We start from the raw sequence: 13,504 nt of genomic DNA, 5'->3' as shown, positions 1-13,504 counted from the left end.
TTATTTGGGGACCGTTTTCTTTGAACTTTTTTGGGAGTTCCCAGTTGAAACTGAGATCTGAATGTGCATGTTTAGTTTGCAATAGAAAGTAAATGAGAGTGACAAAAATAAGGAAAAAGAAAAATAAAATACAAAAGATTTGAAATACCCAACACCTGACCCAATGACCAAAGTGCTTTGAGGAGATGCCAAGAAATCATACAACAAATAGTGTCTAGGCAGAGCTGGTAATACGGGGGTCCAGCCCGCCAGCCCGTCAAGGTGAGGGCTACTCCAGCCCGTACCGTTTTCAGCCCGCTCCGTTGCGGGCTAGCCCGCTTTTTTTTTTTAATTTTTATTTTTATATAATTTCTAATATATTATACAACATAATTGGAGGGTTTTAACCCCCAAATTTCATATTTACATCTTCCCATTCATGTAATTGCATGTGTAATACATACATAAAAGATTTACTTAATTAATTTGGATAAGAAAAATAGTCAAATTAATTATTTAGAAAAAAATGTGTTAGTTTTTTTAAACTATCTTCTCAAATTATAAATTAATCCTCACATTATTTTATTATAACTCATTACTCAAGTTTAAAACTCCAAGTCCAATTTTAACATTACAAACTAAGCTCAAACCTATACAAATAATAACATTTTTTTTAAAAAAAAAAAAGTTAGGTGGGCCGGCGGGCTCGGGCTGGCATTTAAAGTGCGGGCTACTTCAACCCGCACCGCTTTTGGCCCGCACCGCTGCGGGCTGGCCCGTATCGGCACCGCCAGCCCGCATTCCCAGCTCTATGTCTAGGGGGTATTTGGGTAATCTCAGAATCACTTTTCAGAATCATTTTTTCACAAATCGAAACAAACTCCTCTGCATATTTACTTTATATACCGTAAAAACATTTCTGAAACCATAATTTTGATCTTACCCAAACACCCCCTAAGTAGACCTGGGAAAGCGGGCTGGCGGTGCGGATACGGGCCAGCCCGCCGCAGTGCGGGCCAAACGCGGTGCGGGCTGAAGTAGCCCGCACCTTGGCAGGCTGGCATTTTGCCAGCCCGCCAGCCTGCCTAAATTTTTTTATATTTAAATTTATTATATTAGTATGAGTTAAGCCTAATTTAAAATGTTGAAATTAGGCTCCGAGTTTTAAACTTGAGTAATGGATCCTAATAAAAAAAAAGAGAATTAATTTATAATATTAGAAGAAATTTAAGAAAAACTAACATATATACTTTTTATAAATAATTAATTTAACTAGTTTTCTTATCCAAATTAATTAAGTAAATCTTTTATGTGTGTGTATGTATGACTATATGAAAATCACATATTTATCTAATCTTATGAAGCCGTGCATACTAACGACAAATAGATATAAAAATAAAAGATGGATAGTGCTCTTCATATAACCATACATATATATGAAGTGCTTAATTAATTATATATATAATGATATGGATGAGGTAATGTCCATATGAAATTTAATGGTCAAAATCATCTAACTATATTATATAATATATTAAAAATCAGAAAAAGTAAAAAAAAAAAAAACGGGCTGGCCCGCCAACCAGCAGGTTAGCCCGCGGCGGAGCGGGCCAAAAGCGGTGCGGGCTAGAGTAGCCCGCACCGTGACGGGCTGGGAAAACATCAACCCAAGCCCGCCTTTTTTGGCGGGCTGGGTCCGCGGGCCCAACCCATATTACCGGCTCTACCCCTAAGGTTCGGAAAATACATGATTTTCTGTTTCCTATCTTAGATTTTCACTCTGCCAAACAGGTCATTTTAAAAAGACAATATTACCTCTGCTTCTTATTATAAAAATTTATTTAACTTTTAATTTAATTTTAAATATAAGATTTTAATCCATTTTATCTTTTATATTTATTTATTTATTTAAAGTAGTCCTTACAATAGTTATACAAATTAAATATTTTATCAAATAGTAATTCTAGTTAATACATATGATTAGTAAAGATATTTTAAAAAAAAACACCTATTTCTAACAAATAGGTGTTGACTTTCAAAGTAGTTAACAGCTTCGTTCTTTACTATAAAAATTTATCTGACTTTCAATTTACTCTTAAACATAAGATCCCAACCACTTCATCTTTCATATTTATATATTTTTTCAAATTAGTCCTTCCAGTAGTTACACAATTAAATGATAATTCTAGTTAATATACATAATTAATTAATATATTTTAGAAAATACAATACCTATTTATAACAAATACCTAATTTAACTAATTTTTTTAATCTTATCAAATTAATCAATTAAGTCTTATGTCATTTAATTAAGTCTTATATTAAGTATATGAGGCAGTAACATTTAAATAAAAAGCATGTTATGAACCGATTGGTGGAGAAAGGAGACGAGGGATAACCTTATCTATCCTCCTCGATTAACGGGGGAAGACGATAAGCGACGTACGGTTACGATTTATCCAAAGAAATATGAACGGACGTTGTTTTATTGGCCTGAAATGTACGGCGTCGATTTATTCACCATATCAAACAAAATGACGTGGGAGGTGTTCGGCCAACTCAAAAAATATGTTTTTGAAAAACTCTTTTTCATAAAATAAGATAAATTCTTTTATATATTTATTTTGTGTATCATGAAAATAATTTTAAAATTATAATTTGTTTTCTATCTAAATAGCCCTCATTTCATTTACGTGCAGTGAAAGGCAGGGTGCCTCAGAATTGGCCTGACCAGTAAAAAGACAATAATGAACAGATTGCATTTATTAATTGCTTGTTATTTGTCAATCCATTCAGAAATAAATGAAAAAGGTACTAATTTTCTCTTCAGAGCCTCTGGCTCCACCATCTTATATTGAGAACCTTAAAAATTTATGAAAGTTAATTTCGCAGGTTATCTTGCTAATTTTGTGCTAATGGTTTTCTTTGTTTAAGGATTTTGCCATGTTTTATGATTTAGACCCCTAAAAAATTGTGCAGCGGCATTATTTAGGTTGTGATTAGTTTTAAATTTGACAGAACTATTATGTTTAGCAGGCATATTAGGAAAAAGTTGATAAACTGAAAATTGTTTGCGCAATAGATCTTTTATGTAAAACTGAGGTAGTGCTAAAAAAGACACAAATTTTATGATGTGATTTTTGTTATGTAAAAGTAGATTTATTAAAAATATATATAAATAATGTAAACTTTGATGTGTTGATTAATATATATAACAAAAATTATATAAATAATATCAAGTGCATGCACATTATTTGTGTGTGTATATTATATAATTAAATCTTAAATTACTCAAGTCTCACAAGCAAACTGTACTTTGCATATCTGCCTTCTTTGATATTTCCCATTTCTCTCCGTAATAAATTACTGGGAGAATTGTTGAAAATTTTGTTATTGAAAAATTTAGTATCAAAAAACACGTTAAATTTGTTTAAGAATTTAAGGCATGTTTTGCACGTATAACTCTTTCTTAGTTGTATGCAATTTATTTTTAATTATATCTAAAGTGAAAGACATTTAAATTTCACATAGTCAATAATATGTTAGATACAGTTAAAAAAAGAATTTATGTATGTTAAAGATAAGTGGCACTCATTTAAGAACGAAAATTGCTGGGTACCTTTAAAGTTTGGAGCTTGGACAATAAATTATATGGTTAATGCGAAAATTTATCCCAGAAGTTGTTTTTACTAAGAAATGTTAAGCACTCAAAAGGATTTTAGGTCTAATATTATCCCAAAAATTTAAAATTATAACAATTTTGACCCTTTACAATTAAAAATGTTAATAGTTAATATCAATATTTTAATTAATTTGTTAGTAGCAGGAGGCAACTTTGTTATATTTTCAAATTTTCATTATAATATTAAACCAAAAAAAAATCTTCTGGGTGTCTGATGCTTGCAAGCGACAATTTTCGGTACAAATTTGTATTCAGATCCAAAATTCTGTAATAGACAATTTTACCCCGGCAATCTCCGCTAAACAATTTTTTTGTTGTTGTCTACTCAGTTCACCGGAGCTTTGCTCTGACTACATTTGGATCCGACCCGCGTCGCGCACCTGGCTGTGATAAGGCTCGAACTTGAGACCTCATTTAAGCAGTACCAAACCTTTTACCACTTAGACTAACTCCTGTTGGTATCTCCGCTAAACAATTATGTGTTCTTTTAAGGGTAATGTGGAATCCAGACTTTCAAACTAGCATGTGCAAAAGCCGAAAGCCACTTCAACAGGAGGGGAACAAAAGTCCATTTGGGTTGCCAAGCCGTTAGCGTTTTACTGTTTTAGGGTGGCAAAAGCTAACCAAACAAAAGGTTGGTTTTCCAAAAGTCTTTTTTTAGAAGTCCATTTGCTTTTATCTTGACATCACCTCACTTGCAAATGATACAATAAGCACGTTATAACTAAAAAAATTGCGTTTAACAGAAAGAACTAATCCCTTACAACTTTGGTGAATCAAGATTTGAATCCCCGTTAGGAGAGATGTCCACATTTAATGCCCAGCGGTACTTCAAATATGATTATTTCTAATAAAAGGATACTTATACTTAAAAAAAAAAAAAGTTGATTATATTTTGTTTAAGGCATGTGTGAGAGGTTCAAACGCCGTTGCAAACACGATCTTAATTTGAATTACATCAAGCGTGGAAACGAAACACTCACTTATTTTTACAACTCTTTCACATTTCTTAGCAATTTTTTTCCCTAGATTTTTAAAGAAACTTTGTTTTTGTTGTTAATACTTTGACAAAACAATTGTGATAATTCACTGATTCTCAGTTTTGAGATTTTTTTTCCCAATTACTAAAGTAGATTTCGCCAAAACATGCACTACTGCACAGATGTGGGGAAACAAGATAAAATGCGCAGTGCTTGTAACTTTAATTTTATATTAGTATTAATACTGGTTTTTAACAAAAAAAGGTTATTGAGTTCAGGCCTCTTACTTCATTAATCTCAGAGTGCTGTATTTCTTATTTACTTAGAAATACCAATACTTTGTATATGACCTTTATGCATCGGGTTTTGATTGTCAATATCTATTTGAATTCTGATGGAAAAGTGTTCACATTTAGTGTTTAATGGTGAATTTTTGATTTGTAAGTAACTAGTTCCTCATAAATAAATTTGCCTCTTATTTTAAAAAAATAATATAATTTTAATAGTAAAGACTGATTTATAGCCTAGCTAGCCTTGAATCATTTTCCCGCTGCAAATATAATGGGCTTAGGTTTCTGTTTTTGTTCCATGATTGGCAACAGCTTAATGGATCTCCCACAAAACAAGGGGCCCAAAAAGTAATTTCTTGGGCCTGAATGATGACGAGCCTAAAACTTACGACCCAACCCCCATTTTTTAATGTTCTCGAGTTTTTTTCCCACTAGTGCCCTTCATAACACATTAATTTAAAGCTCCCACAAGGGCTTTTGTTTTTTCTTTTTTAAATACAAGATAACTTTGTCTAATTTTATAAGCATATATTTGTTGGCGTAGCAAGGACTAAATTGTTTAATTTCGGTATTGCTTATTTTGAAAAAAAATAAAGATTATTGAAGTCTTTTGTGAAATAAAAAAGGAAATGAAAAAAGAATATGTTAAAAAAAATACTGTTTGGCATGAATATGGAGTATAAAAGAACAAAAATAATTCTTCAAAAGATAACTAGGTGTGATAGAAATAATAAATAATGAATAATTCAAATTAAAAGGAGGATGAAATGCCTTTGAGGAAGCCGTATAAGGCTAGAATTAGGACCAAAAGTGGTTAGCCCTTCCGTTGAATAAGTCTTTTCCGCTTGTGATTTGATGACCAACTCAAAAAGCCACCTACGAGCGCTTCATAGCCAATCTTTCTTGATAGTACTTACATCCTTTATTTTATTACTTTTGTTGGTTAATTTAATGATGGATTATATTTACCATTGGGCTAGATATTTTGAAAATGGTTGAGTGAATAAACTCCTAAGCACAATGTTGATGGAACCCAAAACTTACTTCAATTATGGGGATAAATGTGCAGTAAACATGACCTTAATTACCAATTGACCCCTTCTATGATTGACTCAATTCGATGTATTAGCAGAAATTTGGTAGGACTTTTGAAGATAGAGGAAAAAAGTGCATTGACGGAGCTTATCAATTTCCTTCATTTGGTTTTTACTTTTACATGTTATGATCTTTGATTCTTGTGTATGTAATACTCTACTATTCTTTTTTCTGTGGATGAATTTATCAGGGTAATTGATTAGAACGTCAACTTTTTCCATAATGAAAGTGATGGAATGTGCAATTTTTAAGTTTCCTTGGGCACAAGTTTCATACAAATGGTTAGGAAGAATGACTTACGCATTGTATGAGAAGCAATATTTGACACAGGGAAATATATGCTGCACCATTTGCCCTTGCAACCCAAACAATTGGCCACCAATAACCAAAATATGTAGCCTAAAAAAAATAATATTCATAAGCAAGCTATCTAATTTAGCCTTCTATACAAAATTTATGTATTACTACTTTATATTCTTCATATAAGATTCAGTTGATTAATTTGAGAAAATTAAAAAAATTACTAAATTATTTTATAGTATTTATATTTATCATTTTTATTCAAACTAATGTGCCTCACCTATAAATTAATATATAATCTAACGATACACATAAATATTTTAAAGAGATCATGTAAGATATGCTATAATTAAGTAATTCTTATAAGCTATTATTATTTTTTATAAGCATAATTAAGTAGTTTAATAATTTTTCTTAATTTTTTTAAATTAGTCAACTGGATCTTATATTACTTCCGATTCTTAATATAAGAGCTAGTTTGACATTTAATTTTTATCCTAAATATAAGATCCCAATCTATTTTGCCTTTTATATTTATTTATTTTTTTCTAAAATAATTCTTGTAGTAGTTGCATATGTTAAATGTTTTATCAAATAGTAATTCTAGCTAATATATATGATTAGTAATGATATTTTAGGTAGGACAATATCTATTTATTATAAATAACTAACTTAACAGATTTTTTTAATCTATTCAAATTAGTTAGTAGTTTTTATATAAAGAAATGAAAGCAATACTAAGGACAGGAGGTAGTATCATCAAAAAAGTTGCCACGGGGTTAAAAAGGGCGTAATTAAAGTTAATTATATGAAAATCATATGATTGAAACTGTTTCCTTATGATTAGTGTAATGGCATTTGTGATGAATCTTGAAATAATATGACAAAAAAAAAAAGGAGAAAGTTAACACGAGTAAAAATATTTGACCGAGTGCTTGAAAATAAACATTAGTTGTACATTTCATGATTGAGGTTGTTGTCAGTAATTTATAAGCCTAAAATTGATCTCAGAACTTGCATATGTATGCGACATGGATCAAGTCATTAATATGCGAGTTAGGCTGTCAAATCAATATGACAGGTTAATTAGATACACATTATTTGTTTTTTTTTCTATAATTATAACTGGAAAATGATTCGCTTTAGTTTGAAACTTACAATTACTTTTTTTAAAAAATATTTTTATACAAATTAAGATAAATTTTTTCTCATATATATATGTTTATTTTGTATCTTATAAAATTATTTTTAAAAAATTAATGCACAGACCATAAAAAGATGATATGATGGGTTAAAAATCATGCACAATCATCAATAAAATGTTCCTCCTCTATTTTAAATCATATTCTACTACGATACCAACGAAGTAAATGCCATATTAAAGACTAGAAGCAGTGTGTATCTTTTAATTCCTCTCTTTAATACTTTTTCAGTTTTAAATATAAGATCTTTATATACTAATATATAAGGATCTTATATTTAAAATTGGAGGAGTATCTCTTTTGATCATCTTCTCTCATAAAGTCAGGTAACTTTTGGTTTAAAAGAAAAAAAAGAGCACTTACGGTTACTTAAACTATGAAAAATGACTTCTATGTTAAATATCCAGAATCCAGTAAAATTATGGCTTACATGTAAAAATGGAGGGAGTGTAAAATCTCGTATTCTTTCTAAATCATGAATAGTATAACTCATTTTTCAAACACAACGTAATGTTTTTTTTTTCAATTTTCTATTTTATGTCTGTGTAATAGTAAGGTCTAGAGAAAACTGCTTCATATAATAGATATATTGTTATAAGATGCTAATTATGATTGCTTTGCCCCAAACAAACTCCAATGACATTCTTTAATTAATACAAGTTGCACCAAAAAGGAAAAAGATTCTTGTAGTAATTTACCCTACCGTTTTAAGACCAGATTTACCAACAATAATAAAAATAAAGAATGGAAGAAAGAAAAGGGGGCGGGGAGTGAATGTAATGATTTTTTTCCCATTTGCCGTACGATGAAATGTTTATAAATAAAGAAAGAAAATGTCTCAGTATAATAGAAACCATTTTTAAATTATTTAACTCTTCAAATGAATGAGAAGTGTTTGTCGACTCCGTCTCTTAAATTCTATCTTATATCTATTAACTATTTTTTCATTTATAGTGACTTAATAATTAAGGATTCATTTTTTTCCCCTTTTTCCCATCACAGTTGCTTTATTTTCTTCTTATTATTTAACTAAACAAACTTACTCATTATATATAGCGAGAAAAATGAAAAAGATGAAATTAACTAAAAATAATTTTATATTTGATATCAATGATTGATGTATTTTTTAATTTCAGAATTTTTTCGTCATGCTCTACAACTCATGCTAACAAACTAAAATCACAAACATGAATGACAAAACTGAACTGTATATTAAAATTTTATAGAATTTTTTATTATTGAAAAGTTTCAAATAGTGCAACTCATTATATTTATCAAACTTTTAGGGATGCATCCTATGGCACTGAACCAGTTTCAGTACCTATCATTTTGAATGAACATCCTAAACTCATCAAATTTAAACTGTCTATATTATATTTGAATGTTTAGATTTAAAATGTTTAATTAATCATTTTTAAAAATATTTTTTAAAAAGAATATTTTTAAATTAAACTTGAACCATCTAAATGAGATATGGATCATCCAAATCTAATAAACTTAAGGTGCTTATCAAAGTAATAAGCACTGAAACTTATTCCCATCCCACTTGGTGTTTACTACTCCCTTCCCTCCGCAGAAATCTTACTGTAGGCTATCTCTCTTTTTTTTTGTTGGGGAAAAATGCTATTTCATCTATTTAATCTAATTTCCCCCTTATATGAAATTCCCTTATTGGTTAAATGCCTATCCATTAACTAGCTAACTTGTTAAACCATTAGAACAATAAAAATCATTAGATACTACATCTCATTCTTAATATAAGAGTTAAATAAATAATTTTTGAATATAAAAAAATTAGCTAAGTTAATTATTTGTAATAAATAGGTGTTATATTTTCTAAGATACTCTCCTTAATAATGTGCAATCAACATGGGAATTATTTTTTAAAAAAAATAAATAAATATGTGAGACAAAATAAATTATGATTTTATATTTAAAACCAAATTAAATTTTCAACTAACTCTTATACATTAATACCTGGATGTAGTACATTATAAGGATTATTTAAGAACAATTTATTGAAGAAACACTTTAGGCTTTTGCAGATTATATATATCACTTGTCAATTGGCTCACTTATATGAACTTGTACACATTTTTCCTTATGAAGACGAACTTTTACGCTTGAAAACAACACAGGAACAGTTCTTCATTTGATTTCTTCCTCTCAACAATGCGCAATTTGATCACTCCATGTCCTTTATTGCTTGAAGCACCGCCTGCCTCACCACTTGTGCATCGATGTTCTCATCGATCTCTTGACTCTGCAAAAATTAATTGTATATTTTCCTAATTAATTATACTATATGTACTAATAAATTAATTAATGAAGTAATGATGATCGCGAATGTTTCCTTTGTTGGCTGGTTCAAGCCATGTAACTATACAAAAGAGAGCGAATAAATCTATGTATGGGAGCCAACCACAGTTGGGTCAGCAGTACTTTTCATCAAGCAGAAATTTAAATTATTATTTGGGTCTCAAAATTAAAATCGTACAACCCCCACGTGAAGTTCATTTTTCCAATCCTATCTTTTAAAAAATTATCGTAGAACTCATAAACTCAGGAAGCTTAGAATTCTGATGCAGTTGTAGACATTTGTCAAATGAGTTAAAATAAAAAATATAAAAAGTAAAGATCATGATGATGAACAGAAAGCAATAAAATAATATCATGTGATTAATAATTTGTCTTACTTCTCCTCCCACAGCTTCTAGCTGAAAGGCATCTTCACAAGAAACCCTAGCATCAAGCACTTCAAGTCCAAGCACTTCAAAGGCTTCGAGTATTGAGACGAGCATTCCAGGGCAATTCCTTTCAGAAAACACATTTATCAGAAAACCCCTCTCTAGGGTTTCCACTGTCACCTGCCAAATTATCCCAAAATATAATAGATCCAACATTTAATTAATTAACGCGTTATTTATATTTTTACTAATTCTCTGAGAAAAACACACAAAATAAGCACCTTAGGTAATTGATTTTGGGAGGAGGATGAAGATTCTTCATTAGTAGTACCGCTGCTTCCCAGTTCTGCGTTGAGTCCCTCCACTTTTTGCTTCAACTCTTCTATGTATTTGGATGCATCCACAATAATTGAGGCTTTATTCACCTGACGATAAATCAAACAAGCAAACAAACCTTTAAAGATATACGCTGACATTTTCAATATCACTGAAGAATCAATATGGTAGTGATGCTGATGAGGAGAACTAATAATGAAGAGATAGAAGAGAAATTAAAATAACTAAAAGTAGGTTTGATTTAGATTAAGAGGGAAGATCCAAATCAAAATATATATTAATATGATCCCTCTGGATTTCTCCTCCATCCTGAGTAGTAATGAATATAATTGCTTCAACTTGTTTATATAGAATCATAGAGAGGGAATTACAGCACTAGAATTTGTGACATCTCGAAGCTGCTGTAACTTGTGTTGCAGAGAAGCCTTCTTTCGTCCCCTAGAAGCCATATATGTTTCTTCTTCCTCCTTCTTCTTCACTATTCTGCTTCTTATCGCTTTCTTTTTGTCTGCTTGGGCTTGGTTTTATCTCCTTTTTTCCTATCTGAGGCTACGAGGGGCTTTTCTTTATAGAGAGATCTCACAAATAAAATATATGCCATCCCTTGTTTGTTTCCTTCCTTCACCCTTACAACATGCTATGCCTGCTATATAGTGAATTACATATTTGGCCCCAGCGTTTTCTTCTATTCTACATGTGTGCCATCCACCTCTGAAATGCAAGGTGTACGTTGCTTAATCTATCACTATTCCAAGTAGCTAATTATTTGTGGATATCATGATGATGAGGTCTTCAACGTAAATTCCATATCCACTTTTTGTGATGAAGTGGCCCTAATTAACGCGGGGAATCTAAATTTCCCGACGCTTATTACTATATATATATATATATATATATATATATATTAACAAGTAGCAGATATCACCTTTTCCAAGTGGAGGTCAGATCAATTATAGGCTTAAGGAATCCACAGCGACCAGATTGAAAAGTCTTTCACCTTTATTTGCTTTATACTATTCCTGAAACTTACTATATGAACATGTTTTTACAACGTAAAAGGAAGAGTGAAACATACATACATACATACATATATATATATAAGGTTTGAAATGCGAAATATCTAAGCTAGATTAATACTAACATGGGGTTATCAACATTGAACGTAATTAAGTATATGTTCAAACATTAAATGAGAAACGTAATAGACTGAAACGTTGTGTGGGCAAAAAAAAAAAAACATAATAGTGTGGAGAGAGAAGGGAAGATAAAGCAGGCCCGTGAGAAGAGTTTGGAGGCATTGACAGCTAAACAAAAGGTTTGAGGGGATGGATGCTTGGCAATTTTCGTATGAATGTAATATATTTGCCATGCTAGTGCGTGTCTCCCCCGTCACATGCAGATTCCTTCTTCTCCTTTTCCCCACACCTCCCTCCCATAAACATTCTTCCTTCTTCTTCACATCTCTTCTCTCTCCACGTGATCTTTCTCTCACTTACTTCCCCCATCACACTAATTCAATTACTATATATGAAAAATTACGGATTATTTGGCATGGTGGTGGGATCTTCAAAAGTAGTTTTCAATTATGATTTATAGAGTACAAGATAAATATATGAGAAGAGTTTTATTTCCTTACATGAACAAATAAGTATTTAGTATCAGCTTAAAAAAAGTACTTTCACACTATATGTATAAGATAAATAAGTAAAATAAGTATTATTAAGTAAAGAGCAAATCTAATTATTTTAAAAGGTCCCAACGTCTTTATTTAGCATCAAAGAAATGCTTTTACCTGTTCTTAATATAAAAGCCATCTAACTAATTTGAATAAGTTAAGAAAGTAACATAAATTAGTTACTTATAAAAAATTATGACCTGATCTTTCTAAAATATTCTTATATAATATTAGATTATACATATCAGTTATTAGTTTGAGGAGGAAAAAATGATAAATATTTATAATAAAGTGAATCAAGGTCTTATATTTAAAATTGATCTCAATCCCACAACTAAGTCATATCTTGGGGACTGGAGAGAGTCTGTATAACCATATCCTGTACCTTACATATTTCAACGGATCAATATATAGTGCATGTTTCGTCTCAAGTTTGACATGCATCTGTTAATCATGTTAATTTCGAAAAATTTTCACTTGCTATTTGTTAACCATGTCATCTAAACATAACAAGCACTATATTATTCATAATTTGCAATTAATTTTTTAACATAATTTTTAAGACCTTATTAATACTGAATTGATATTTTGAAATTAAGGGTCATAAAAATTAAATATATTTTTTATGTGCTAATTAGAAGCTTAGTTAATTATGAATTTTCAAAATATAGCAAGACGCATGTCAACACTTTTTTTTTTTTTTTTAACTATAACTTACATAATCACTGTCTACAAAGAGTTCTTTTCTTTTTTTTGGAGCAAAACATTGTCTACAAAGAGTTCAAACGCACTATCTTGCACTTAAGAATTTTTAATTTTTAATAAAAATATTTGATGTCATTTGAGCTACAAGATGTGAGCGTCAAGTCGTCAACACTTGAATTGCCTGTTTGATTTGAAAGCATGTGGACCCAATAAGACGAGAAAATCCTAAAGCCAGTTATAATGTTACCAATATGTCCTTAATCAATTCCTGTTTAATAATATCCTTGTGCCAAACAACGAAGCGTATCATATTAACCCAACTAATGAAAGTAATAGGATTTGTCAGAGCTTAAAATATAGCTGCACGCTAACAGCACAAGCGTCATATTTCATCGTAGTTGGGGAAGGAATCATCCAAGTATATTTTATGAGTCCCAAGTCCCACGTTAGGAAGTCTTATAGATATTGTGTGGTTTAATAATGTCTCTCTCTCTTAACATTCTAATCTTTTGAAATGTGCTTTCTCTTTAGGCTTATATTTATCACATTGGTGTTCTTGTTAAGAGCCCGATA

General features: G+C 30.5%; 1 protein-coding gene across 1 annotated transcript; it reads right to left on the bottom strand.

The window, feature by feature from the left end:
* Positions 1-9,472: 9,472 nt before the first annotated feature.
* On the bottom strand, positions 9,473-11,143 carry LOC114725915 (transcription factor bHLH93-like). Its single transcript, XM_028912478.1, has 4 exons — positions 10,923-11,143; positions 10,497-10,640; positions 10,225-10,395; positions 9,473-9,791 (listed from the first exon to the last, which is right to left on the bottom strand). Exons 1-4 carry the CDS (start codon positions 10,998-11,000, stop codon positions 9,714-9,716), a joined length of 471 nt encoding a protein of 156 aa, XP_028768311.1. The 5' UTR covers positions 11,001-11,143; the 3' UTR covers positions 9,473-9,713.
* Between the last annotated feature and the right edge of the window lie 2,361 nt (positions 11,144-13,504).

The sequence above is a fragment of the Neltuma alba genome, unplaced genomic scaffold (genome assembly GCF_004799145.2).
Source record: "Neltuma alba isolate B1F8T4 unplaced genomic scaffold, ASM479914v2 tig00012302_pilon, whole genome shotgun sequence".
Lineage (NCBI taxonomy): Eukaryota > Viridiplantae > Streptophyta > Magnoliopsida > Fabales > Fabaceae > Neltuma > Neltuma alba.
Note: the sequence above shows the minus strand (reverse complement) of the source record. Positions and strands in the feature narration are given on the sequence as shown.